At 44.7% G+C, this 24,483-nt stretch overlaps 2 protein-coding genes across 3 annotated transcripts in view; one reads left to right on the top strand and one right to left on the bottom strand.

Moving 5' to 3' along the window:
* The window catches only part of LOC102999032 (zinc finger protein 77-like), a 33,989-nt gene extending 26,550 nt beyond the window's left edge, over positions 1-7,439 (bottom strand). For both annotated transcript variants that reach the window (XR_449895.2, XM_007169193.3), the window contains exon 1: positions 7,324-7,439. Coding sequence is in view for 1 of the 2 variants with exons in the window: in XM_007169193.3 (XP_007169255.1) it covers positions 7,324-7,326 (3 nt within the window). In the remaining variant the exon portion in view is untranslated. The remainder of the gene's footprint in view (positions 1-7,323) is intronic.
* A 5,632-nt stretch (positions 7,440-13,071) lies between these two features.
* On the top strand, positions 13,072-23,769 carry LOC102999411 (zinc finger protein 844-like). Its single transcript, XM_007169194.2, has 5 exons — positions 13,072-13,231; positions 18,118-18,244; positions 19,103-19,163; positions 19,554-19,759; positions 22,467-23,769. Exons 1-5 carry the CDS (start codon positions 13,229-13,231, stop codon positions 22,478-22,480), a joined length of 411 nt encoding a protein of 136 aa, XP_007169256.1. The 5' UTR covers positions 13,072-13,228; the 3' UTR covers positions 22,481-23,769.
* Positions 23,770-24,483: the final 714 nt, after the last annotated feature.

The raw sequence follows: 24,483 nt of genomic DNA, 5'->3' as shown, positions 1-24,483 counted from the left end.
ATATATATATCTTTAAAAAAAAAAAAAAACAACAAGGAAACTGGGTTCAAAATGCTTCATGAGGGACTTCTCTGGTGGCGCAGTGCTTAAGAATCCGCCTGCCAAAGCAGGGGACATGGGTTCGAGCCCTGGTCCGGGAAGATCCCACATGCTGCGGAGCAGCTAAGCCCGTGCTCCACGACTACTGAGCCTGCTCTCTAGAGCCTGCGTGTCACAACTGCTGAGCCCGTGCGCCACAACTACTGAAGCCCGCGCGCCTAGAGCCTGTGCTCCGCAACAAGAGAAGCCACTGCAATGAGAAGCCCGCACACCGCAACGAAAAGTAGCCCCCGCTCGCCGCAACTAGAGAAAGCCCACGTGCAGCAACCAAGACCCAACGCAGCCAAAAATAAATAAATAAATAAATAAATAAATTTATTAAAAAAACAAAAACAAAAAAACCCAAAATGCTTCATGACTCTTTTGTGGTATGGAGGGGCTTTTTCCAAAACACAATTTTAGGTATGTTTCTTGGGTTAAAAAATGTTGCAAGGGACTTCCCTGGTGGCGCAGTGTTTAAGAATCCACCTGCCAATGCAGGCGACACAGGTTTGAGCCCTGGTCCGGGAAGATCCCACATGCCACGGAGCAACTAAGCCCGTGTGCCACAACTGCTGAGCCTGCGCTCTAGAGCCCGTGAGCCACAGCTACTGAAGCCCACGTGCCTAGAGCCCATGCTCCGCAACGAGAAGCCATTGCAGTGAGAAGCCCACACACTGCAATGAAGAGTAGCCCCCTCTCACCGCAACTAGAGAAAGCCTGCATGCAGCAACGAAGACCCAATGCAGCCATAAATAAATAAATAAATAAATAAATGTTGCAAGCTGACAGTTCATGAAAGATGTAGTTCTAGTACACTATTTTCACACACCTGCCTTAATAACAGGTGAGTAGGTCTCTCTTCTATGTACTTTATGGAGCCTGTTGAGCTTTGAAAATGGACAAATACAGGAAATAATAATCAGTATTAAGTTAAATGATCTTATTCTAGTGGATGTGATTTTTTTTTTTAAGGCGTATGAAGTGTTTTTCAAACTCTCATCCCAATGGAGCAAAATACCGATGAACAATTCTTCCCCTGCAGGATCCATGTTAGTGGAATCTCATCGTCAATCAAGTCTTCATCCCGTCTATCTCCTTATCACTGAAGCATAAATTTCTTGAGAGCAACTGAAATACCAGTCTTGGAACTTTTTTACATAATCTTCTTGTCATTCCTTCCTACTGTTCAACAGGGAACTGCTCCTCTTTACTAAACAGATATCTGTGTACACCACTGGGTTGCTCTGGGTCAAGATGTGTTTCATCATGAGAGCTTTCAGGGTGTGGGGAATGGGAGAATATAAAAAACAAATCTGCCCAATGCATTTGAGCAGAAGTGCTGGTTCCTATTTAAAGCCTGTCTCTTAAACTGCATATACCAGGATGGGAGCAAACGATGCCTTAATATGTCACATGTCACGTGCTGAAGACAATGAGGTTGGTAAATGCCTGTTTATCTTCTGTTCTGTGTTTTTATTGTTTTTTTAACTTTTAATTAATTTATTTATTTTGCCTTCACTGCGTGGCATGTGGGATCTTAGTTCCCCAACCAGGGATTGAACCCGCATCCCCAGCATTGGAAGCGCGGAGTGTTAACTGCTGGACCACCAGGGAAATCTGTGTTCTGTGTTTTTAGTTGTTTAATAACTGAGGTCTTCTAAATGGTTTGTCATAAAACCACATTTCAAGTTTTGTTTCTTTTCAGAGAATCTTTTCAAGTATTCAAATGTATTTATCACCCTGATCTCTAAATAATAATAGACACAGAAATCTCTCTAATGCTGACCTGTAGTACATGCTTGATTTTAAAAAATTGTTAATAGGGGAAACTAATAGAGTAAGTTTCACCAGGAAAAAAATATTGTAATAGAAGAAAACATTTACCTTTATTCATTGCTCAAATGTTTGTGTATGTCACGCCCCGAAAGAATACGAAAATAATCACAGAATCAGATTTTTAGTAAGTTTCCAGTATACAAACTCATAAAAATAAATCTTGGTGTATTTTGAATCACTAGAAACAAGCAATTGAAAAGTAAAAATTTTTGGGACTTCCCTGGCAGTCCAGTGATTAAGACTCCATGCTTCCAATGCAGGGGTTGAGGGTTCGATCCCTGGTTGGGGAACTAAGATCCCACGTGTTGCACGGTGCAGCCAAAAAAAAAGTAAAAAATTTAAATATTAGACCTTTAAAAGTAATTGCTACAAAAACTAATTTTCTTTAAGTCCTAAATTATGTCTAATTAAGGATATAAACTGATTTGTGGATAAAGTCCAAAATGTTACCAAACAACACCACAGTAAAATGAAATAATTGGAGAGATGGGCACATTCTCAGTAAGGAGACTTGATGTCACCATGACGTCAGCTTCTCCCAAACAGGTCAAGAGTTTAAGAAAATTCCATTGAATCTTCAATTCCATCGAAGGTTTGCTTTGGGTTTTGTTCTGGGGGTTGTTTCTGTTTTGTATGAACTTAAGAAAAACTACTTTTAAAAACTGAAATGGAAGACAAACTTCTAAAATAGCCAAGACTTTCTACAGAACAAGGTGGTGGGATTTTCTGTAACAGACATTGAAACTTCTTAAACTGCAGTGATTAGGACAGGATGGTGTTAACAGAGGGATGGACAAATACACCAATGGAAAAAAACCACAAAGCACTGAAACAGACCCACATGTTTTCAGCACATGGATCTATGCCAGAGCACTTGCTGCTGGGCAGGGGCCAGATGATGACACTTTGATGGGGCAGTGACCACTGGATATCTACAGGGGAATAAGAAATCTTTTTCCTTATAACTGCATGTACAATAACCAATTCACTGTGGACTTAACTATGAGAGACGAAAGTAGAACACATTGAGAAGTTACAGGAAAATGCATTATGACTCGATAATCGGGGGAGTTTTCTTATAGACGAAAAATAGAGTAAGCTACAAAGGAAGATGGAGAATGTCAAGTCTATTAAAGTTAAGACGTGTCCATCAAATAGAATAGAGAGAACTGATGAACCACAATCTGAGAGAACATATTTGCCATACCGAGAAATGAAAAAGGTTGAATGTCCAGAGTATGTAAAGAAAGTATAATAAATCAGTAAATATACAAATGAATTACAGGTGAGAAAATGACTGAAAACTGTTTCACAGAAGATGAACCACCACTTATAAGAAGTGCTCAACCCCAATGGTTATCAGTAAAAACCAATATACAATCACAAGGAGATCCCACTTCACATATTACAATGGACAAACTTAAGCTGGATACTCCTGAGCCAGGCTGGAACCTGGGACCCTTTGCTGCAGTGCCTGCAACTGGACAACCATCTCCTCCAGCAGCAAAATACAAAGAAACTATAAGGGACTAAAAATAACTGCACACAGGCTTGGGGCAAATTAGGAATAACAAGATACAAAAAAACCAAAAATCCAACTGCCACTTCTGAGGAGTCCGAAGCAAAAGCAGGGTATTGCCCATGCGCCTGGCACATAGCACCACCAAGGGGGTGGGCACACCACCCAAGCCACCCCTCAGGCCCAACTGCTGGACTAGACCCCCCCCCATCCAATATAAGAGAACCCAGCTCACCCCCACCCGCTCCTCAGAGAGTGAGCAAGGAAACCTGTTACTTGTTTTCACTCCCTCGTGCTGCAGCAGGAGCCCCAGTAAAGCCTTGATTGGAATTTCTTGTCTAGCCTCATCAATTTCTGTTGATTCAAGTCCAAGAACCCTGGTCAGTAATACTCCAAGTGCTGGAAACGGCGTAGAATCAACACTAGACTCCAGCCCTCCATCCACACTTCCTAGTATTTTGAAAATATCCATCATCTACAATCCTATAATGTTCCTTCCACATGTAAAAAATTTATATTGCATTGGCATTTGGAGACAAAAATCAAGGAGTATAAATAATAGCACTGCTGATAAATCAAAACTAACCATGAGACAACCCAAGCCCCACAGGACTGTATGGAGGATACCACCTGGTGACTCCCCTCCTCTGAAACCAGCACGTGTGAAACAGACTGGGGCCAAGAACCACGTAGAAGCCTTCTGTGTGCCATTACTGGTGCGGTACGGGTCATATTCACTTATTGCAGATTCAGCAGAAGCAAAATCAAAACGCTGCTTGGTGATGAGGGACAGGTGTAAAGCTGCAAAGAATACCAAAAAGACCAGGACGATCGGCACCCTGGGGGTCGCTCACTGGGAAGTGCTACCAACCCACCAAGGGAATAAAAATCTACACCTTCAAGTAACGGAACAAAAGTCTTCAGTAGTCACACACTGAGTCACAGGGCACAAGATTCCATCAAGGAAACAAAAGGGAAGAGCAGCCAAGCGTGAGCCACTCAGATCAGCAGCCTGCTGCCCATGGTGCACAAGGAAACCCCAAGTCAGAAGGTCAAAGCCATCTGAGCTGGAGGGCTGGGATCCCCCCTGCCGACACACAGCCTGGCTGGGCGCCCCCAGGGCAGGGGGAGGGACCAAGCGCCAGAGCTCCACACGCCTGTGCTGCCCCTCTCAGTGTGGAAATGCCCCCTCCTTCTGGGTCTCAATTCTCACCCAAGAGAAAACACTCAAGGTGAAGTTCTGACCCAGAGAAGCTCTCCAATTCATCAACCCTCTCAGCAGTAGTTGAGCCCAAGGAGCCTTCCCCACATCTGACCTTCACAGACTCACTCAGGGTGCACACATCACACTCAATCCACCAACTCCTTGGATGAGGCCAAAAGCAAAGATCAGCAAACAGGTGAGGGCAACACAACCTCAGCTGACAAACCACCCCCAGCCCTTCTGCAGGTGGATCCCCTACCCCATGCTCGCGCCATAAACACCTCCTTCTGTGGTGGTTCTACGGTCTGGAGGCCACAAGGGTGGGGACGGGTGGCCGCAAGGGCCCAGAGCACCTTCCTTCACCTCCCTCACAGGCTCAGCTTGTCCCCGCCCCAGATGATGCACCTGCTTTAAGCACCGTGGGTCATTTACAGGAGACAAAGACCCCTGTCTCAGTGTGTAGATGAGAACCTGCAGGATCACTGCTTCCTCCTGTGTTCATGGATAATGTAGGAGAGGGAAATTCTAGGGCACTTTTATGGTTTGAGCAACTGGTTACTGCTCATCCCTTTCAGAAGACAGGCATCAGTTCACTAATACCCTCAGGATGACAAGCTGTAACTCATCTAATCAGAAGTGAGCAAGTCTCAGTAGCACTGGTCACATTCCACAGACTTTCCATTCATCTCTGTTGTCCAGGTAATAACAGTTAGTGGACCAGATTCAGACAGTGTCAGAACTCTGCACCCTGCATGGAAGAGTCATTACAATTTCTCTGAATCTTTTAAATCCATCTCTCCACCCATTTCACATGAAGGGGTGGGACTGCCTGCATTTCCTGAAATTCTAATGGAAGAGAAAACATTTTCTGTACTGAGACACTTCTCCCCAGAGGCATCTCTGGTTAAGGCCCAAAGGTCCAGAGTAATACAAGTCAGCAGGAAAGGGCAAAGACCTGAGATACTTACTACCCTCACTAAGGAGAAGAAACCAGGCAGAAAGAATGCAGAATTTTACACTTGCTGAAACCGGAAGCTGGATTAGGGGAAGCTATTAGTGCCGAGCTGGACCCAGAGGAGGCAGCTCACAGGTGTCAGGGGACAATGCTGAACCCTCCCTGAGCCCTGTGCTCCTGGAAACTTCGATGGAAGCTAAAAGGACCCCCCACCCTTTGGTCTTCTGGAAAACAGCAGCCTGCAAGAAACCGCCCCCGTGCCCCACCTGACTCAGATAAGACTCACACGGAGGCCCCTTGTTTATCCAGGACAAGGCCAGACGCAGTCCCCCCAAAGCCCCATCTCCACCTCATCAGTGATTAGCGGAACTGTTCCCCCCACTGACCAAGCAGAACAAATGCTTGTTGGCCAAACTTTGGTTCAGCTCCTCTCCTTCCCCCTGACCTGGCCTCACCGCAGCCAGCCGACAGACCCCTAAGGACAGGCTGGCCTCAGGGATCTGCTATCCAAGCATCACACCTGGTCCCTCCTGGTGTTGTTTACTCCTCTGTATAAGAGAAAAACTCTCTTTGCCCAACTCTTGAGACGCCTGCAGATCTTGGGGTCAGATGTCCCCCTTCCTGCAGAGCCCCCTGTGCCTCATGCAGCAGACCCTTCTCCCCCTGCAGGAACTCATTTGAATGAAAGTCTGCCTTTAGGAAGTTTGGAGTTTTATTTGACACTGGCTTGACACAGTGTTCACAATTGCCCATTTCTTACCCAAATTTTACTTAGGCTCCTGTCTACCCACAGGCCCCTGACTTTGGGTCACCACTCCCTTCCCCCGACCCCACTGAGAAGCACTGAGTTGCAGAGCAAACCCTCCCCCCGGCCCCCCTCCCCGACCCCTGGCTGAGAATGCGCTGACCACAGGAACGCCCCATTCTGTCAAACAGCCTTGCTCTCACCCTCCTTACCCACAGCCCTTTTATGTTTAGTCTGAGACCCTGGCACATTTGTGGGATCCGAGCCCTGTTCCTATTCCAAGTCTTTGGAATATTAAAAACAAGATCACAGCCCCAAACGGAATCGGTTATGCTAAGTCCCAAATCACCAGAGACTTAATTACAGTTTCAGCCTCTCCCAGAAACGGAATCTGAAACCAGTCAGTCAGGAATTACCTGGTCAGCACAGTGAAGTGATCTGCCTGACAGACCCCTGCGCTCCGTAGAGTAACCTGGCCACAGACAATCAACTTTCGCTACTTTCTTTGTCCCGCTCCCTCTGCCTATGGAAGACTTTCATTCCGTGCAGCTCCTGGCAGCGCCCTTATAGACACGCTGGATGGGAAGCTGCCAGATTCATGAATTGTTGAATACAGCCAGTAAGAGCTTCAAAATGTACTCAGTTGAATTTTGTTTTTTAACGGGAATAAAGTCTCTCCTTACCCAATAAGGGTTTGACTTTATCTGTCAGGTCACGGCGGGTTCCCTCACCTCCGCCCCTGACCACTGCCCGGGTCACCCGGTCCTCCCTGGGACCCCCAAGGGACGCATACTCAGGTCGGGACTCCCCCGCACCACCACGAGAGGACGGGAAAGACAGGACGCCGGGACCGCACCCCGCGGCCGAGAGGGAGACTCGGGTCAGAATCCAGGGGAGCGGGCGCGGAAGACCCGGGCCTGCCTCAGCTCCCAGCCGGTCCTAATCAGCCCCTCGTGGTCTCTGGCCCCGGCCGGCGCACTCACCATCTCCGCGCAGGTCCTGGGTGTCCAGGGCGTCCTCCCGCGGCCCCGCGATCTGGGCCGGCGAGAGCCACAGAGACTGGACACCTGGGTCCGCGCCCTGCAGGTGCGCAGGCGCGCCGAGATCCGCCGAGAGCGACGCCTGCGCGGGCTGGGAGGGGAGGGCTGGGAGGGTTGGGAGGGTTGGGAGGGCACCCACCCCCGACCCTGATTGGACGGTGCTCCAAGCACTCCCCCACCGGGGCTTCTGAGTGTACGCTACTCAGTGACCCGCCCCCGGAGCCCTTCAGTAAAGGACTCCAGAACCGGCCCCCGTAATCCTTGATTGGAGTGTTCTCCAGGAACCGGCGCTCTGATTGGACGGTATTCCAGGCACTCACCCTATTGAGGACTCTGAATGTACAGTGCTCGGACAAGCTTCCGGGGTCTGATTGGACAGTTGTTCAGACCCTCCCCGTCCCTCCGCCCAGTTTCACGGGCTCCACCCTAGCGCTTCTGATTATTTCCCGGGCCCCGCCCCCGTCTCCCTTGATTGGACAGTGTTATAGTCCCTAAGGCCTCAGTGACAAGCTGGGACGTTGGTCAGGTCCCTAAGCCGGGCGGAAGTGCGGTTTTCGAGCCCGGGACGTGGGCTCCCAGCAGAACTTGTTCCCGGGCAGGCGAACCCGGATCGGGACGTCCTGACTCAGTTTCCCTGCGGAGAGACCCCTGTCCAGAGTCGGGACTGGACAAGATGGGCCGGGAGAGCCTGGTGACCTCCAGGGTCAATGGTCGACCCGGGGTCAAAGGTCACCATGGGTCTGTGCCCTTTCTTTAAGAACAAAGAAACGTCCGCCTGTAAGGCAGGATTCGGCCGGGTTCGACGTGTGACCTTTGACACCTACCGCCCTCCTGACCCGCCCGTATATCTGGGCTTGACCAAGTTCTCTGTGTCCCATTTCTTACCCCACAGCATCAGGCTCCCTCTCCACAGGAGGGGGGTACCGTTGGGTCTCCCCACGTCTGAGCAACCCTGAGGTTCAGAGCAAGCCCTTGGTCAGCTTCTCCAGAGAATAGGCCACCCAGGGAGCCCTGTCCAGTCCAGCCACACTGACCCGCAGTCCACGCACCGCCCTCACTCGCCCAACTTCCCTCCTCCCCTCCTCACACAGACGAGAAAAGCCCTTTTCTGTGTGGCTGGAGAGGCTGACACATCGCTGAGATCCGAGCCTCGGCCCTGTTGCAACAATCTTTGTGAATAAAGATTCTCTTTATCTAAGTCTAGATTAGTTTTTTATTAGACATACTTTTATTTTTTTGGCCGCGCCATGGGGCATGTGGGATATTAGTTCCCCTACCAGGGATCGAACCCGTGCCACCTGCAGCGGAAGCACGGAGCCTAACCACTGGACTGCCAGAGAACTCCCATAAACATACTTTTAAAATGATGAATCCTGCAGCTTCCTGAGAGCTTGGTTCTAGGGCCATGTTGCCCAGGGTGATATGGCACTGGGATATCCTTTCCCAGTGGATACCCATTTGGGTTGATGTGCATTCAATTTTTGTGGCTCTATGGTAGAGCCATAGAGGCTGAGCCACTTGCAGAATTCGATGCCAACTGTGGGCCTGGGAGCTTGACTTGCAAATACCTTTCAAATACCTGTGCTAGGTGCACAGCTAGCAAAGGTGATGGCAGCCTCTCTGAAACTGCCATTACTGGACTTAACTGGCACAATTAAAACCTCCGTTATGGGTGGCTGAATCTAGAAGCTCCCAACAGTCCAAGGTGTTGCCCAGAAGGATGACGAGATGGTTCTGTTGCAAATAGGTTTTAAATCATATGACCAGATTTGGGTGTATGTGGTTCATAGGGTATCAGGTTGTTTGCCAATTAAAATACATGTGGCTGAGGTTGGAACTCCAGCACTAGCCTGCAAGGACTTTAGTCAATAATAATGTATCAGTGATAAAATAAACAAGGTCCTATTGTCTAGCACAGGGAACTGTATTCAGCATCCTGTGATGAACCATAATGGAAAAGAATATGAAAAAGAATATATATATATATATATAACTGAATCACTTTGTTGTACAGCAGAAATTAACATAACATTGTAAATCAACTCTACTTCAATAAAATTAAAACCTTAAAAAAAAAGATTGTGATATTCCAAACTCAACCTCCATAGCTTTTATAACAACCAAACATTCAAATTTAAGAAAAGGTAGTTAAAAAAAAAAGTCGCTGCATCTCTCAGTATATTGATGGCAATACTAATTTCTGAAATTCTTCCATGAGTGAGGTGTTGTTTCAGGCTTACTATCTTAAGGAACATCTCTAGAAGCATCTCTTTGACCTTTCCCCAACAATACACTTCAAGGAAACCAAAATGGTAATTTTAGTGGTTAGTAAGTGTATCTATTCCTACAATCCATCCTGGGCCTAAGGAACTAATCTATTTTCGTTATCTTTACAGGACATTTTGTAATTTATGATTTTGTAAGTTTCTGTGTACAGCCTTTGCACATTTTTCTTGGACTTTAACATTTTGCTTCTGATTTATAAGCGCTTTTAAAACGGTTAATTAGGGTTTCCCTGGTGGCACAGTGGTTAAGAGTCTGTCTGCCAATGCAGGGGACACGGGTTCAAGCCCTGGCCCAGGAGGATCCTACATGCCGCGGAGCAACTAAGCCCGCGCGCCACGACTACTGAGCCTGCGCTCTAGAGCCCGCCAGCCACAACTGCTGAGGCCCGTGCGCCTAGGGCCCATGCTCTGCAACAAAAGCCACCGCAGTGAGAGGTCCGTGCACCGCAAGAAGAGTGGCCCACGCTCGCCCCAACTGCAGAGAGCCCCCCGCGCAGCAACGAAGACCCAATGCAGACAAAAAAAAAAAAACTATTAATGATATTGCATTTTTTGCTATGACAGCATTGAAAACATTTCCAAGTTAGTATGTCTTTCATCTTATCATTTATGACGTTTTTACTTTATTTTTTTCAAATCTTGTCATCATTCTATTTATAGTTTTTCTTTGGATGTCGTGACTTTCACTCCCTAAGTATACAGAAATACTTACTGATGTTTTTAGTTTTTTTTTTTAGCTGCATTGTGTCTTTGTTGCGGCACGTGGGATCTTCCTTGTGGCATGCGGCATCTTTCATTGCAGCGCCCAGGCTCTTTGTTGCGGCATGGGCTTCTCTCTAGTTGTGGCGCGTAGGCTCCAGAGCAAGCAGGCTCAGTGCTTGCGGCACACAAGGTCTCTAGTTGCGGCGCGTGAGCTTTAGAGCACGAAAGCTTAGATGTCCTGCGGCATGTGGGATCTTAGTTCCCCAACCAGGGATAGAACCCGTGCCCCTGCAGAGGAAGCGTGGAGTCTTAACCACTGGACTTCCAGAGAAGTCCCTCTTTTTTTAAGTTTAAATCTATATCCCATCTGGAATTTATCTGGATGTAGTAGAAAGAGGGCTGAGATTGAATCATCTCTTGCCATAAATCATCACATACAGTATTTTATTATATTCTTGTGTATATTTATAGACTCTCAAGGGCGTATATGTTCATTCCAAGATTTCTCAACAATGGCACTATTGTTATTTTGAGTCAGATAATTCCTTGTTTCTGAGGGCCATTTCCATTATTTGTACTCATTCGTTATTTTAACTGGTGATCTGATCAGAAGTTCTTCCTCATTCTTCATTTACATTTGCCTACCTACTCCTTGCACTACTTTCAGAAATTCTTTTACAATTATCTTATTATGAGGCATAAAGTACTTCTTGATGCAAATTTAGTTGGAAATTTCTCTAAATTTTATGTCTGGGTTTAGAGAGATCTGCATCTTTGAACTGAGGAGTCTTCAATCCAACAATGTTGTTTATAGATCCATGAAGGTGACACCTTTGTCACTTCATCAGGAAACACTTTAAAATGTTCTTATATGGATCCTGCACATGGCATTAAGCCTATCCTGCAATATCTAATAGATAGTTTCCCAGAAAATGCAATTTTAGTCCAATAATGTATTTTATTATGTAAATCGTATACATTTAATCAGTAACTAGTAAATTGCCAATAGTTCTAACAGTTTTATAGTTGTTTCATCTTTAGTTTCTCAAGAAAGCAATGCTATCACCTCCAATCACAATATTTATTCCTATCCTTTATAGGGCTCAGTGTCTATTCTGACATGATCTTATAACAGATTAAAGCAATGATAAATAATTGAGGGGAAAATAGACATATTTGTTTGGTTTGGTTGTTCCTTAAGGTCGGAAGTCCTACTGATATCAGTTCCTCTTCACTTAGTGCTCTCAAACACCTTCAATGAGTAGCAGCCTGGCCCGGCAGTCATTGCCTAAAATCGATCAGAGAAAATTTAATAATAATAATAATAATAATGGCAGTGTGTCTAGCAGCTAAGATTGTGAAATAAGGCCATAGACTTCTTTCCAATAGTGCTGAAATTACGTGGGGTAGACAGACAATAAGCACCAAATAAACTCACAGAAAATGAGGAGTATAAATGCAAGATTCCTATTAGAGCAATTAACAAAAGGAGAGATAATGCTTCCGGGGGGCTTCCCAAAAGGTCACGTGAGAGAGAGACTTTTACACTGAGACCAAGGAGTAGAACACGAGGTGGCCGACTCTGGGGAGAGGGAGGAGGGGATGTTTTCTTACAGGGAAAATGTCACTGATTTTTTAATTGATGGATTAGATCTGCAGAATGGAGAGAGGGTGGTGTTGGACCCCTGCAGACCTATGGCAACAGAAGCTGGGGGAGGAGGGGTGCCTCCGCACAGATTTTAAACAAAATAACGGAGGGAAGGGAATTCCCTAGCAGTCCAGTGGTTAGGACAGGGCGCTTCCACTGCAGGGGGCATGGGTTCCATCCCTGGTCCAGGAACTAAGATCCTGCAAGCCGCGCGGCCAAACGAAAAAAAAAATAGAGAAAATAACGGAGGGAAGGACAAAGAATATAAATGGGAACACTGACAAGAAAAAATCTGATGATAACGCTAAAATGATAGAAATGAAATCTTATAGAAGCAAACCAGAATCAGATCTAAGTGCATTAAAAAAAAAAAAATCAGATTTTGAGACCAAAGTGGAAAAAATACGGTTTCCCTGAAAACTGAGACACAATGATATCAATTTTCAGTGTAGGTGCTGATATACTAGAGGTCGTGGTCCCTAACGCCCCAGGTCCACCCCTGACCCTGGAAGTCACCAGCCTCCCGCGTCCTGTCCAGTCCCGCCTCCAGACACGGGGTGCTCCGCGTGGAAACTGAGTCAGGACATCCGAGACCAGAAAGGAGGACGAAGAGGGACCGTCGAGCTGCGGGCTGACGCCAAGTCCGACCAGCCGGGAGCGAGTTCCGCTCGGAGGCCACATCCAGCGCAGGCAGTTTCCCGTCCAGGGTAGAAGGCCGGACAAGGACAGGGCAGAAGCTGAGAATCCACGTTTCCGCCCGGCTCTTCCACGTGATCCCTGTCCCCGCCCATCTCCCAGGCAGGGTCAGTGCAGACACTCAAATTGCCCAATCAGGGGCACCGGGGTCTGTAGCACTATCCTCAGAGGCTCCAAAGGCGGTGCCCGAAGCGCTGTGCAATCAGGGTGCGCGCCTCGGGAAACTACCCAATCAGAGTCCCCATGGGGAGGGAGTACCTGGAGAACCGTCCGATCAGAGGGCGGGGATCCCAATTCTATCCAATCCAGGCGCGGGGACCGGAACACTGTCCAATCAGGGCCGGGGGGCGGGCACGCTCCCAGCCCATGTCGGGGTCGTTCCCGGCCGGCAGTGGTGCTGGTGCGCCCCTACCCCGCGCGGCCCGAGGTTAATCTTCCTCTTCGCTCTCACCTGCTCAGGTCGCGGGGCCGCGAGGCCGCGGGAAGGACTTCCGGCAGAGTCCGGAGCGGGGCGGAGATGGTGAGTGCGCTGACCGGCTCGGAGACTGGGAGGGGCTGGTTCGAACCGGCAGGAACCAGCTGGAAGCTGACGCGGGCCGGGGTCTCCACGCCCCTCCCCCAGGGTCCCGGCCAGAGTCCCCGCCCTTGGTCGCGGGGTAGGGGGGTCCCCCTGTATCCCCTGCTTTTTCTTTACTGACTCACCAAGCTTTCTAAACTATGAGGCTTTAAACGAGGGGATCTTTTAATTTCTCATTCGTTTATCGCAACCACAGGGGGGAGGGTATAGCACTTTAGACATTCAAGGTATTTTTCATGAAATGGATGGATTCTGGTGCCCATGGGATTGTGTTTCTCGCATGTAAAAAACTAGGATTAGAATCAGCATTTCAAGTACAAAGAATGAGTTGCAGGGCTTCCCTGGTGGCGCAGTGGTTGAGAATCTGCCTGCTAATGCAGGGGACACGGGTTCGAGCCCTGGTCTGGGAAGATCCCACATGCCACGGAGCAGCTGGGCCCGTGAGCCACAATTGCTGAGCCTGCGCGTCTGGAGCCTGTGCCCCGCGACGGGAGGGGCCGCGATAGAGAAAGGCCCGCGCACCGCGATGAAGAGTGGCCCCCGCTTGCCGCAACTGGAGAAAGCCCTCGCACGAACCGAAGACCCAACACAGCCAAAAATAAATAAATAAATAAATAAATAAATAAAGAATGAGTTGCAATTACATTGAACCTGTAGATGAATTCGAGGGTGGACCTACATCCTTTACAGTATTGAACTTCGCGATCCACGGTCTTGGTATGTCTCTCCATTAATTTCCTTTAATAATGTTTTACTGTTTTCGTCATGTTTTACAAAACCTTTGTTAGACTTGTTCTGCATGTAATGTTGATGCTAATTTAAATGCTATCTTTAAAACAAAAAATACTGTTCCTGGTACATAGAAGTAAACTCATTTTTGAGCATTTTTCTTAGTGTCTTTGTTAGGTGCAAGCATAGATTTTAATTATTGATCTGTAAAATCTTTGAATCTTTACTTACAAAATCTTACCTGCAAATAATGATACTTCAGCTTTTTTCTTGTCCTGTCATTTTACCTTTTTCTTTTCTTTTTAAATGATTCACCAGGACCTCCAGTCCAGTGTAGAATAAGGTACTCTGTGTGTCTTGTCTTCTTGACAAGAGAGCTGTTTTACTATTTCAGATTTTTCCTTTAACATTGCAGTAAGTGTTTTTATGCACCATCTTCCCTAGTTAGCCGTGTTCCTTCTAGTTCTGATGTATTAAATTTTTATGTCCATTAATGCTAGTCATTGTTTTGGATTTGAGGACAACGAATTATGATTTTTCTGCATTTCTATTAATATAGTAAAATGGATTAACTTTTGTATACTGAAAACTACAAAAAAATCTATTTATTTTTCATTTTTATTGGAGTATAGTTGCTTTACAATGTTGTGTTAGTTCCTGCTGTATAGCACAGTGAATCAGTTATACGTGTATATATATCCCCTCTTTTTTAGATTTCCTTCCCATTAAGGTCACCACGAAGCACTGAGTAGAGTTCCTGGTGTTATAAAATGGATTAATTTTTAAACATTATTGCATTCCTAAAATAAAATGAGCTTGGTTGTGGGACTTCCCTGGCGGTCCAGTGGTTAGGACTCCATGCTTCCACTGCAGGGGGCACGGGTTCGATCCCTGGTCGGGGAACTAAGATCCCACATGCCCATGGCTCGGCAAAAAAATAAAAGCTTGGTTGTGCTTGATTATGCACATTACTCATTATTTAGGGAACTAATTTTTAATAGAATTTTGCACCAGTGTTTGTTAATGATAGTTTTTTTCATTTGTACTCTTCTGCTCCTGGCATGTCTCTGAAAAAGAATTGTTTTCTGCACATAGAATTATTGATCTCGTTAATATTTAATAAAACTAGCCTGTAAAACAATTTGGGATTTTTGTTTCCTTTTTGTGAATGTTTGAAAACACCCTTTTATTATCTTTAAATTACTTTCGACTACTGAGTAGTATGGAAGTACTCAGATTTTAAAATTTTTAGACCATTCCCCTCCTCTCGTGTTTAATCCCTAGAACACCCCTAATTATGCCTGCTTTTTCATTTGTAACTTTATTTGCCCATGCTTTGTTTTTCTTGAAAAAAATTGTCAGAGGTTGCAATCTGATTAGTTCTAAGAGATGTGCTTTGTACGGTTTTTTGTTTTGGACTCACCGCACAGCTTCTGGGATCTTGGTTCCCCAACCAGGAGTTGAACCCAGGCTCTTGGCAGTGAAACCACAGAGTCCTAACCACTGGCCCGCCAGGGAGTTCCCAAGAGATGTGTTTTTAGCCTCCCTTTTATATCGTTCATTTTGCCCTTCACATTTCATTCTGTGCTTTCTTCTTTTATTCTACTTCTCTTTTTCCAGATTCTTGAGTTCATTTTTAGCCCATTGGTACTGTTCTTTCTTTCTTTTTCTGGGAGTAGATGGTGCTTCTGCTCTTGGCTGGGGACACTTTGATTCTAGTGTCTCTCCAATGGGACATGGTGAAGTTAACAAGCACTTGAAACCTTTCCAGAGATTTTGTGAAATCATGACATTCTGCTTCTAATCCTTATAGTTTAAAAATGCAGTGGCATTAAAAAACAAACAAACAAAAAACCAAGCCACAGTATCCATTTCCAATGTTACCCAGATGGTTATGTCACTGTTATGATTTCACCCTGCCCCAGTCCCTTTGCTCATGCTCCTAGTTCCAAATGCCTTCATTGTCCTGTATTTTACCTACAGCACTTACCCCTTCATCTAGATAATATTCAACTTATTGTCTTCCACCGTGAGATTTTAAGATCCATGTGGTTCAGAATTTTTCTCACGTGCTGTATCTCTATAACTGCATGTAGTAGGAATTATCACCTAAATAGATTTTCAGCAAATGAATGAATCAGAGCTACAGGTGTATAGAGAAGCAACTTGCCTGAGACAGAGGGCTTTGCCAGGAGAAGGAGCCCAAGGATGTCTGATGTGAAGAGAATGTTCCATTTTTCTAGTCTCCACTGTCCTCTCCAGGAGACAGGTAGAGTCTAGATCTGCACTGTCCACTAGAGCACCGCTGGCCACACATGGCTGTTGAGCTCTTGTACAGCTATCAAAATTGAGTTGGGTCCATGTGTGAGATCCATACCAGATTTCTAGCATTAAGTATGACAAAAATAATATAGACTATCTCAGTAATTATGTTGGTTATGTACTGAAACGATCTGTGTACTTGTATTTAGTGGGCAAAATGAAAATTATTAAAATTTCAATACGGGGACTTCTCTGGTGGTCCAGTGGTTAAGACTCCACACTCCCAATGCAGGGGGCCCTGGTTAGGGTTAGGGTTAGGGTTAGGGTTAGGGTTGTCACCTGATACACAGTAGTGGAAGAGTTAGTTGAATTTTATCTGTGGATAAAAGTTTGTCTCGAGACAGTGCTAGATACCAGAGCACCTTGGTAATTAGTAATTAGGGATGCCCAAAGCAGCTGACTTTACTTACCAGCCTCATAAGAGAGTGTTCCCATTCTGGAGCATTCTAGTTCTGCTGCTGTTTATTGAACAGGTAAATCGTATCCCCTGCATTGGAGTGTGGCAGCCTATGTTCACACCTCTGCGTGTGGAAGCTGATGGAGTGATGCACTTCCTCAAAAGCCAGGCTGTTGGGGGACCGTGTGAGCCATCAGATTCCATGCTCAGGGGTTGGGCAGTTATGCCTGTCTGCATGCCACAGGGTGCAGAAATGACTGCTGTGTGTAGTGCCCCTAGGAGGCTGGTGTATAAGTCAGTGCCTCTGGCTTTTCAGTGGGAGCAGATGTCCTTCTGGAGGAAGGTGCCACCTGATCCCTTTATACCTTTTATGATCTGGGCAGATTCACAGCCAAACCCTTCTGGACTTCAATTAACTCATTTCTACAGTGGGCTCAGAACTGCCTCTTCACAGGCAGGAAGGACCAGGGCACTCTTTTCTGGGGAAGGCAAGGCTGTTCTGGTGTCTTGTGACATCAGTAACATCAGTTGAGGAAGAGGCACCACCCATAATTTTGACATCACTCATAATTATCAGCACTCAGGCCCCTGAATGCAGGCACTGTGGTGAGGTCTGAAGTCTTAGGCTTCCCTTCTCTTGGCTGGGCTCCAACTTGTCAATACACTGACTGCCTCCTGGAGAGCATGGAGAGACAGGAAAAGGTGCTGTTTTATAAAAGAACAGGAGACAGATATGTAAATATTAATGCTTTGCATAAAGGTGGACCTGCCAGTTTATGATGGAATTTTCCAAGGAAATATATCCATCTCAGGGCCTGGGTTGAAGGTTGGGCATAATCAGTCCTCTTGAGAATCAAATTGTTGGTGAGGGGGCAAGCAAGAAATGCCCACGGACCCTCACTGTGTTTTAATTCATTAAAACCTCATCCAGGCCTGACTTGGTTTCATATCGTGCTTTGGCCTGTATTGGACCACGAAGAAGATGAAATTATTTTCATTACAAGGAACTGATGTTTTTAAAGACAAAATAATTGTTTTATTTGTACAGTATTTCTTCCATATCTCCAATGTATTGTGGACTGTTCTGGACCCTTCAGATGGAGGGGAAGAGTGGAAGGAGCCAGAGTCAAACTAGAGAGATGGGTTCATTAGAGATGCTGTTAAATCTGTGAGGCAGGCTGGCATCTCTGAGCAAGTCAGCACTGAAGAGAGGGGAAGAGATGATGACAGAGCCCTAGAGTTGATGGGAGACCACAGAACCATGGATGAACTTGCTGTGAATTCAGTCCCGGTTCCCCAATGCTCTCAGCCTCCCCCTTCCTTCTGCACACACAGGTGGAGAGTGGTACCTTGTTAAACCAGAATTTGTTGGATGTTTTAGGAGTCAGTGGTCTTTGAGGATGTGGCTGTGGACTTCACCCCAGAAGAGTGGGCTTTGTTGGATCCGGCTCAGAGGAACCTCTACAGAGATGTGATGCTGGAGACCTTCAGGAACCTGGCCTCAGTGGGTAAGGATGACATCATTCCTTTACTGACTCTCTAGAGGACAGGTATCCCCAAGCTATTGAGCTTGCTCTAGAACTTGGGCTGAACAGTGGGAATTTATTGCTAAGTAAGACAGACATGGTCACATTACTATGGAGCATACAGTCTAACAGCTTTCTCATGTATGTATGAAACCTACAACTTTCTCATTAATGTTTTTAGCCTCTGTAAGGGTTATAACTGTTCCTTAAGAGGAACAGCCCTTGTTGGGGAACATTACATTTGGAAATATTAATTAGAAAAAGAAATTACTCTTCTTTCTATGGAAGTTGAATTTTGCAGATATGTTAGCTTCCCTTTTTTTGACTTTTCATTCATCCTCACGAATGGCCTTGCCCACATTGAAAGACCTTCCATATTTCCTCTTTTAAAGTTTATATTTGGGCATATGCATTTTGTCCAATTCTGTCCTATGTTGCTTCCTGACAATAGGGCATTTATGTCACCAGAAGTCTCAATCTTCATGGAAGTATTTCCAGTAAATTGCCCACCATTTTGCCTTCTTATCCTTATTATTGTCAAAGTCCTGAAGTAGCTAAAACTCCTCCAATTCGTATTTTACTCAAAAGTGCATTTTTCCTTATAAAATTTATCTCTTGGGTTGCTCTTGGAAAGAAATGTACACGTTTCCTACTTATTTTCTTGCCTTAATCCCACCAGTTCGTTCCAAAGAAAGTAAACTTGTTACTATTTTTCATATTATGGCACTCAAATTAAAATCAATGGGTTAAGTCCTTTACAGTGAATGTTTGGGGAAGAAATATGAAATGAACAGAATATAGTAAGTTTCAGAAGAAATGATTCCTGGTTCTTCATTTTAGGAGAAAACTGGAAATGCCATAGCATTGAAGATCAGCACAAGAACCAGAGAACACATTTGAGGTGAGTGACACATACATTAGAGAAAGTAGGTCTCAGGAGAGAGTGCCATGATATTAATATGTGTGTAGATATATGTCAGATCTTAAGTGTTCACAGAGAATTTTCACAAGACAATTCTATAAACATGATACAGATGTTGGTTGATTGAGACATAGTTCAGTTGTAAACAATTGTCAGGAAACAAAATCCCATATTTAAAAAACAGTGAAAATGGTACCTCAGGTTGAGCCCTCTGTCAGAGCACTCAGCTTATATCACTTTGAAACAATTCTAACAGGGCAAGAAACGTACACATTCACTGAAAATGGTAAAAGTGTAATCATATTAATCATTAAAAGCCATAATGAATTGTTAACAGATCATTAGTAATATGATTCCTATTTTTAACAGATGGCGTGTGGTGGAGATACCCTCAGAAAATAATGAAAGTAATCAATGTGGAGAAACCAACCAGATTTCCAATCTTATTGTACATAGGAGACTTTCTACTGGAGTAAAATCCTATGAATACAATAAGTTTGAAAAACCCATCATGGATTCTTCATCCCTCAAGAGTCCCATAGCATCATCTCAACATGGACAAAAACCCTATCAATGTAAGGAATGTGGGAGAACTTTTATTTCTTACTCAGCCTTTGGGGCACACATAAGAGCTCACACTGAAGAGAAACCCTATGCATGTAAAGAATGTGGAAAAGCCTTTATATATTTCTCCAAACTTAGAGTCCATATAAGAACTCACACTGGAGAGAAGCCTTATGAATGTGAAAAATGTGGGAAAACCTTCAGATCTCCCTCAAACCTTTGGACACATAGAGAAACTCATACTGTTGAGAAACCCTACGCTTGTAAAGAATGTGAGAAATCCTTCTCTTCTCCCTCTTCTCTTAGAAAACATGTGAAGGTTCACAGTGCAGAAAAAGCCTATGAATGTAAGGAATGTGGAAAAGCCTTCCTTCATTCTTTTTACCTGATCATACATGCAAGGATGCACACTGGAGAGAAAGCCTATAGATGTGTGGAATGTGGGAAAGCCTACAGCTGGCCCTCAGACCTTAGGATTCACATGAGGACACATACTGGAGAAAAGCCTTATGAATGTAAACTGTGTGGAAAATCTTTCAGTTCTCCTTCATCCTTTAAGGGACATTTGCGAACTCACACTGGAGAGAAACCTTATGCGTGTAACAAATGTGAGAAAGCCTTCAGTAGTCCTTCATACTTTAGAACACATGTGCGAATTCACACTGGAGAGAAACCCTATGTGTGTAAGCAATGTGGGAAAGCTTTCAGTTGGTCGTCATCTTTTCGAGGACATTTGAGAACTCACAGTAGAGAGAAACCCTATGAATGTAAGGAATGTGGTAAAGCCTTCAGTAGGCTTTCATCCTTACAAAGACATGTGAGAATTCACACTGGGGAGAAACTCTGAATGTCAGCAGTGTGGGAAAGCCTTCTATACTCCCCTATCCTTAAAAAAACACATGGAAACTCACTCAGGAGGGAAACTCCATGCCAGTTCCAATGACGGAAGGCCTGCCTGCAGTTTACATGTATTGTGCACAACAAATTGCATAGCATTGGAAAATACTTACAAAGGTCTTGGATACACTGTTGGCTTTCTTCACACATAGTGCCTTATTCTTAAAGTAGATCCCTATCACATTATTTCCAGTTCTTTCTGAGAATAACAGCTAGGAGATAATAATTCTTTAAGTATTACTTTGCCAGGGCTGCCCTAACAGATTGCCACAAAGTTGGTGGCTTAAAGAAACAAATGTATTCTCTTCCAGTTCTGGGTACTAGAAATTGGAAATCAAGGTGTTATTAGGGTTGCTTCCTCATGAGCGTTCTGAAGAAGAATCAGATCCACGTGCTCTACAAACTTCCAGTGGCTACAGCAGTCCCTGGTGTCTTGGCTTGTGGACGCCATCATTTATTTATTTATTAATTAATTTTTTGGGCCACACTTTGAGACATGCAGGATCTTAGTTCCCTGACCAGGGACTGAAACTGCACCCCCTGCAGTGGAAGCACAGAGTCCCAACCACTGGACTGCCAGGAAGTCCCAGTAGACACAAGCATGCATCATTCCAATTTGTCTTAACTTTTTAAAATTAATTAATTTAATTTTGGCTGCATTGGGTCTTCGTTGCTGCACACAGGCCTTCCCTAGTTGCGGGGAGCAGGGGGCACTCCTCGTTGAGTGGGAAGGCCTACAGCGGTGGCCTCTCTCTTTGCGGAGCACGGGCTCTAAGTGCGTGGGATTCAGTAGTTGTGGCTCGCAGGCTCAGTAGTTGTGGTGCACGGGCCCAGCTGCTCCACGGCATGTGGGATCCTCCTGGACCAGGGCTCGAACCCGTGTCCCCTGCATTGGCAGGCGGATTCCCAACCACTGTGTCACCAGGGAAGCCCAATTTCTGTCTTAATCAACATCACCTTCTCCTCCAAGTGTTTTATCCCCTTCTCTTGTAAGGACACCTGTCATTGGATTCAGGGCGCACTCTAGGATGATCTCATCTTGAGATCCTTATTACATTTACAAAGACTCCAAATAAGGTCACATTCACAGGTTCTAAGTGGACATATCTTTGGGGGGGGGAGGGGGAAGGCACCATTCTACCCACTACATACCCTGTCAGCCAAATTACATACCTTTTGGTATATAGTGTTTTCATCATGAATTGCTTATATAAAGGTTATTTACACTATGAAATCTTTTGGACCCATAGATCTTTTGAAGTGTGTGTGTGTGTGTGTGTGTGTATATATATATATATATATATATATATATATATATATATATATATATATATATATATTTTTTTTTTTTTTTTTCCCCACACTGCATGGCATGTGGGATCTTAATTTCCCCAACCAGGGATCAAACCCGCACCCCCTGCAGTAGAAGTGTGAAGTCTTAACCACTGGACTGCCAGAGAAGTCCCCCTGAGTGTATTTTAAAATATGTAACTAGTGGAATGTTAGTTTTATTTGTTTTTAATTATTATTATGTTCCAGTCCACAATTTGGATCTTCCTGCAAACTCCAACATGTCCACCCACACCACTGATTTTATACTTTCTTGGTTGATGACCTTCTCTGACATTCTCTCTTTTCTCCAGTTCTTACCATATTTGTGTTGGGTCTAATTTGTGTAGTGAACATCTTCTTATATCTAGTGGCCCTGTGTTCCTAACTCTATCCTGAAAGTTACAGTTGTGATGTCAGAAAACACATAGGACTTTATTTCCTGATTGCATTGTTGAGTGGTTGCATTTACCCTGTACTTTTTGTTTCCAGACAGTTCCACATGAGAGATGGGCACTGTACAGATGCATGAAGCACACTGTGTGAGTTTTCTGTTATTCACAGCTGAATGCAGTCTCTAAACAATGAACTTAATATGTGGTCAATAATTAAAATTTTCATGCTTGCAAAATAAGATACATATTTTTAAGTCCGACACAAGGTTCTGTACATATTTCTTAGAAAAATCCAAGTAAAACTGGTTTTATGTTTGCTGTATACTTAAAACATTATCTTTCATGTACTGAGAGAGGATATGTTAAAATATTCCAATACAGTTATGTATTATCAAATCAGTAATGTAATTTTTGTCTTTTCAAACATGTTCTGAGATTATAGTACATAACTATCTTAAATTTTTTTCATGTGAATTTTCTTATAATAGTTTCCCATTAAAGCAACTTATTCATTCATAAGAATAAAAGCTTATATATTGGCTATATATTGGCTATATCAATGCCCACCAACCAGAACCCAAGAGAAACACACCTGGAGTTGAACAAAATTGGGTTTGTTGACTTATATGCAGTGGGGTGACCACATAGCATGAAGAACAACAGGACATCTCAGAAATTCTGTTAGAAAGAACATATGGAAATCAGACTTATTTCAGATGATTTGGGGAGACACTTCAAAGAAGCTTTGCACCAGGTTGGCTGTTGCCAGGAAGTGTGCAGTAAAGTATTAACTCAGCAGGCTTTGGTTGCTCAATCTCCACACTTTTCAAAGAACGCACTGGTCCTTGACCAGCTCCTGGGAAATAAGTTCTGAGTCCTTGGAATATTCTGCCCGGTAAGACTGTTTTGTCTGCCTGAGGTCTTGGGCCACACTTTTTATCAGTTTGACTAGATAGTTTATGCTAACAGTGTGACTTAAGGTGAATGCCTGTTTTGTATGCATAAGGCCATAGGTGAAGCTGTATCCATTTGACCTCTTGAGGAAAATAGCTGGAGACTGAGTGGCTAAGCTCAGTTATGTGGGTTCTACATGACCCCCCAATAAAAATCTGGAGACCAAAGCTCAGGTGAGCTTCTGCGATTGGCAGCAGTTCACATGTTGTCACTATCACTGCTGGGTGCTGTCCACGTGACTGTGCTGAGAGAAGACAACTGGAAGCTTGCTCCTGATTTCTCCTCCACTTCACTATATATATGCCTTTTCCCTTTGCTGCTTTTAATCTTATCCTTTCACCATAATCATGATATAATGGCTTTTCTGAATCCTATCAGTCCTAATGAATCATCAAGTCTGAGACAGCTCTTGGGGACTTATTTTTAAAATAAAATTTATTTATTTTATTATTTATTTTTGGCTGCATTGGGTCTTCGTTGCTGTGCGCGGGCTTTCTCTAGTTGCGGTGAGCAGGGGCTACTCTTTGTTGCAGTGAGCAGGCTTCTCATTGCAGTGGCTTCTCTTGTTGCGGAGCATGGGCTCTAGGTGCGTGGGCTCAGTAGTTGTGGCGCACGGGCTTAGTTGCTCCACGGCGTGTGGGATCTTCCCGGACCAGGGCTCGAACCCGTGTCCCCTGCATTGGCAGGCGGATTCTTAACCAGTGCGCCACCAGGGAAGTCCCTGACTGGGAATTTTAATATTTCTTGTTTAGAAGGCAAAAAGAAGGGAATGGGGCTAAAATTAACTTGTAAGGAAACAAGTCAGTTTTGTTAGCTAGACTAGGAGAAAATTTCATCATTTTTGTGATTTGCATAATTCTTTTGATCCTGTGTGATGACATGATCACAGAGTGCTCTTGCTTGTGCCTTACTCCATAACACCCAGTGGCCTTGTCTGATGACAGTGTTGTTTAAAATGGTTTCTGTTTAAGGGACCTGCCTGGTGGTCCAGTGGTTAAGACTGCACTTCCACTGCAGGGGGCGCAGTTTCGATCCCTGGTCGGGGAACTAGGATCCAGTATGCCACTACGTGGCATGGCCATTAAAAAAAAAAAAAAAAAGGTTTCTGTTCAGCAAAACACCACAGCCTAGGAGTGAAGACCAGGCCAGGTAGATCCCCG

This window comes from Balaenoptera acutorostrata, chromosome 2 (assembly GCF_949987535.1).
Source record: "Balaenoptera acutorostrata chromosome 2, mBalAcu1.1, whole genome shotgun sequence".
NCBI classification, from domain to species: domain Eukaryota; kingdom Metazoa; phylum Chordata; class Mammalia; order Artiodactyla; family Balaenopteridae; genus Balaenoptera; species Balaenoptera acutorostrata.
Note: the sequence above shows the minus strand (reverse complement) of the source record. Positions and strands in the feature narration are given on the sequence as shown.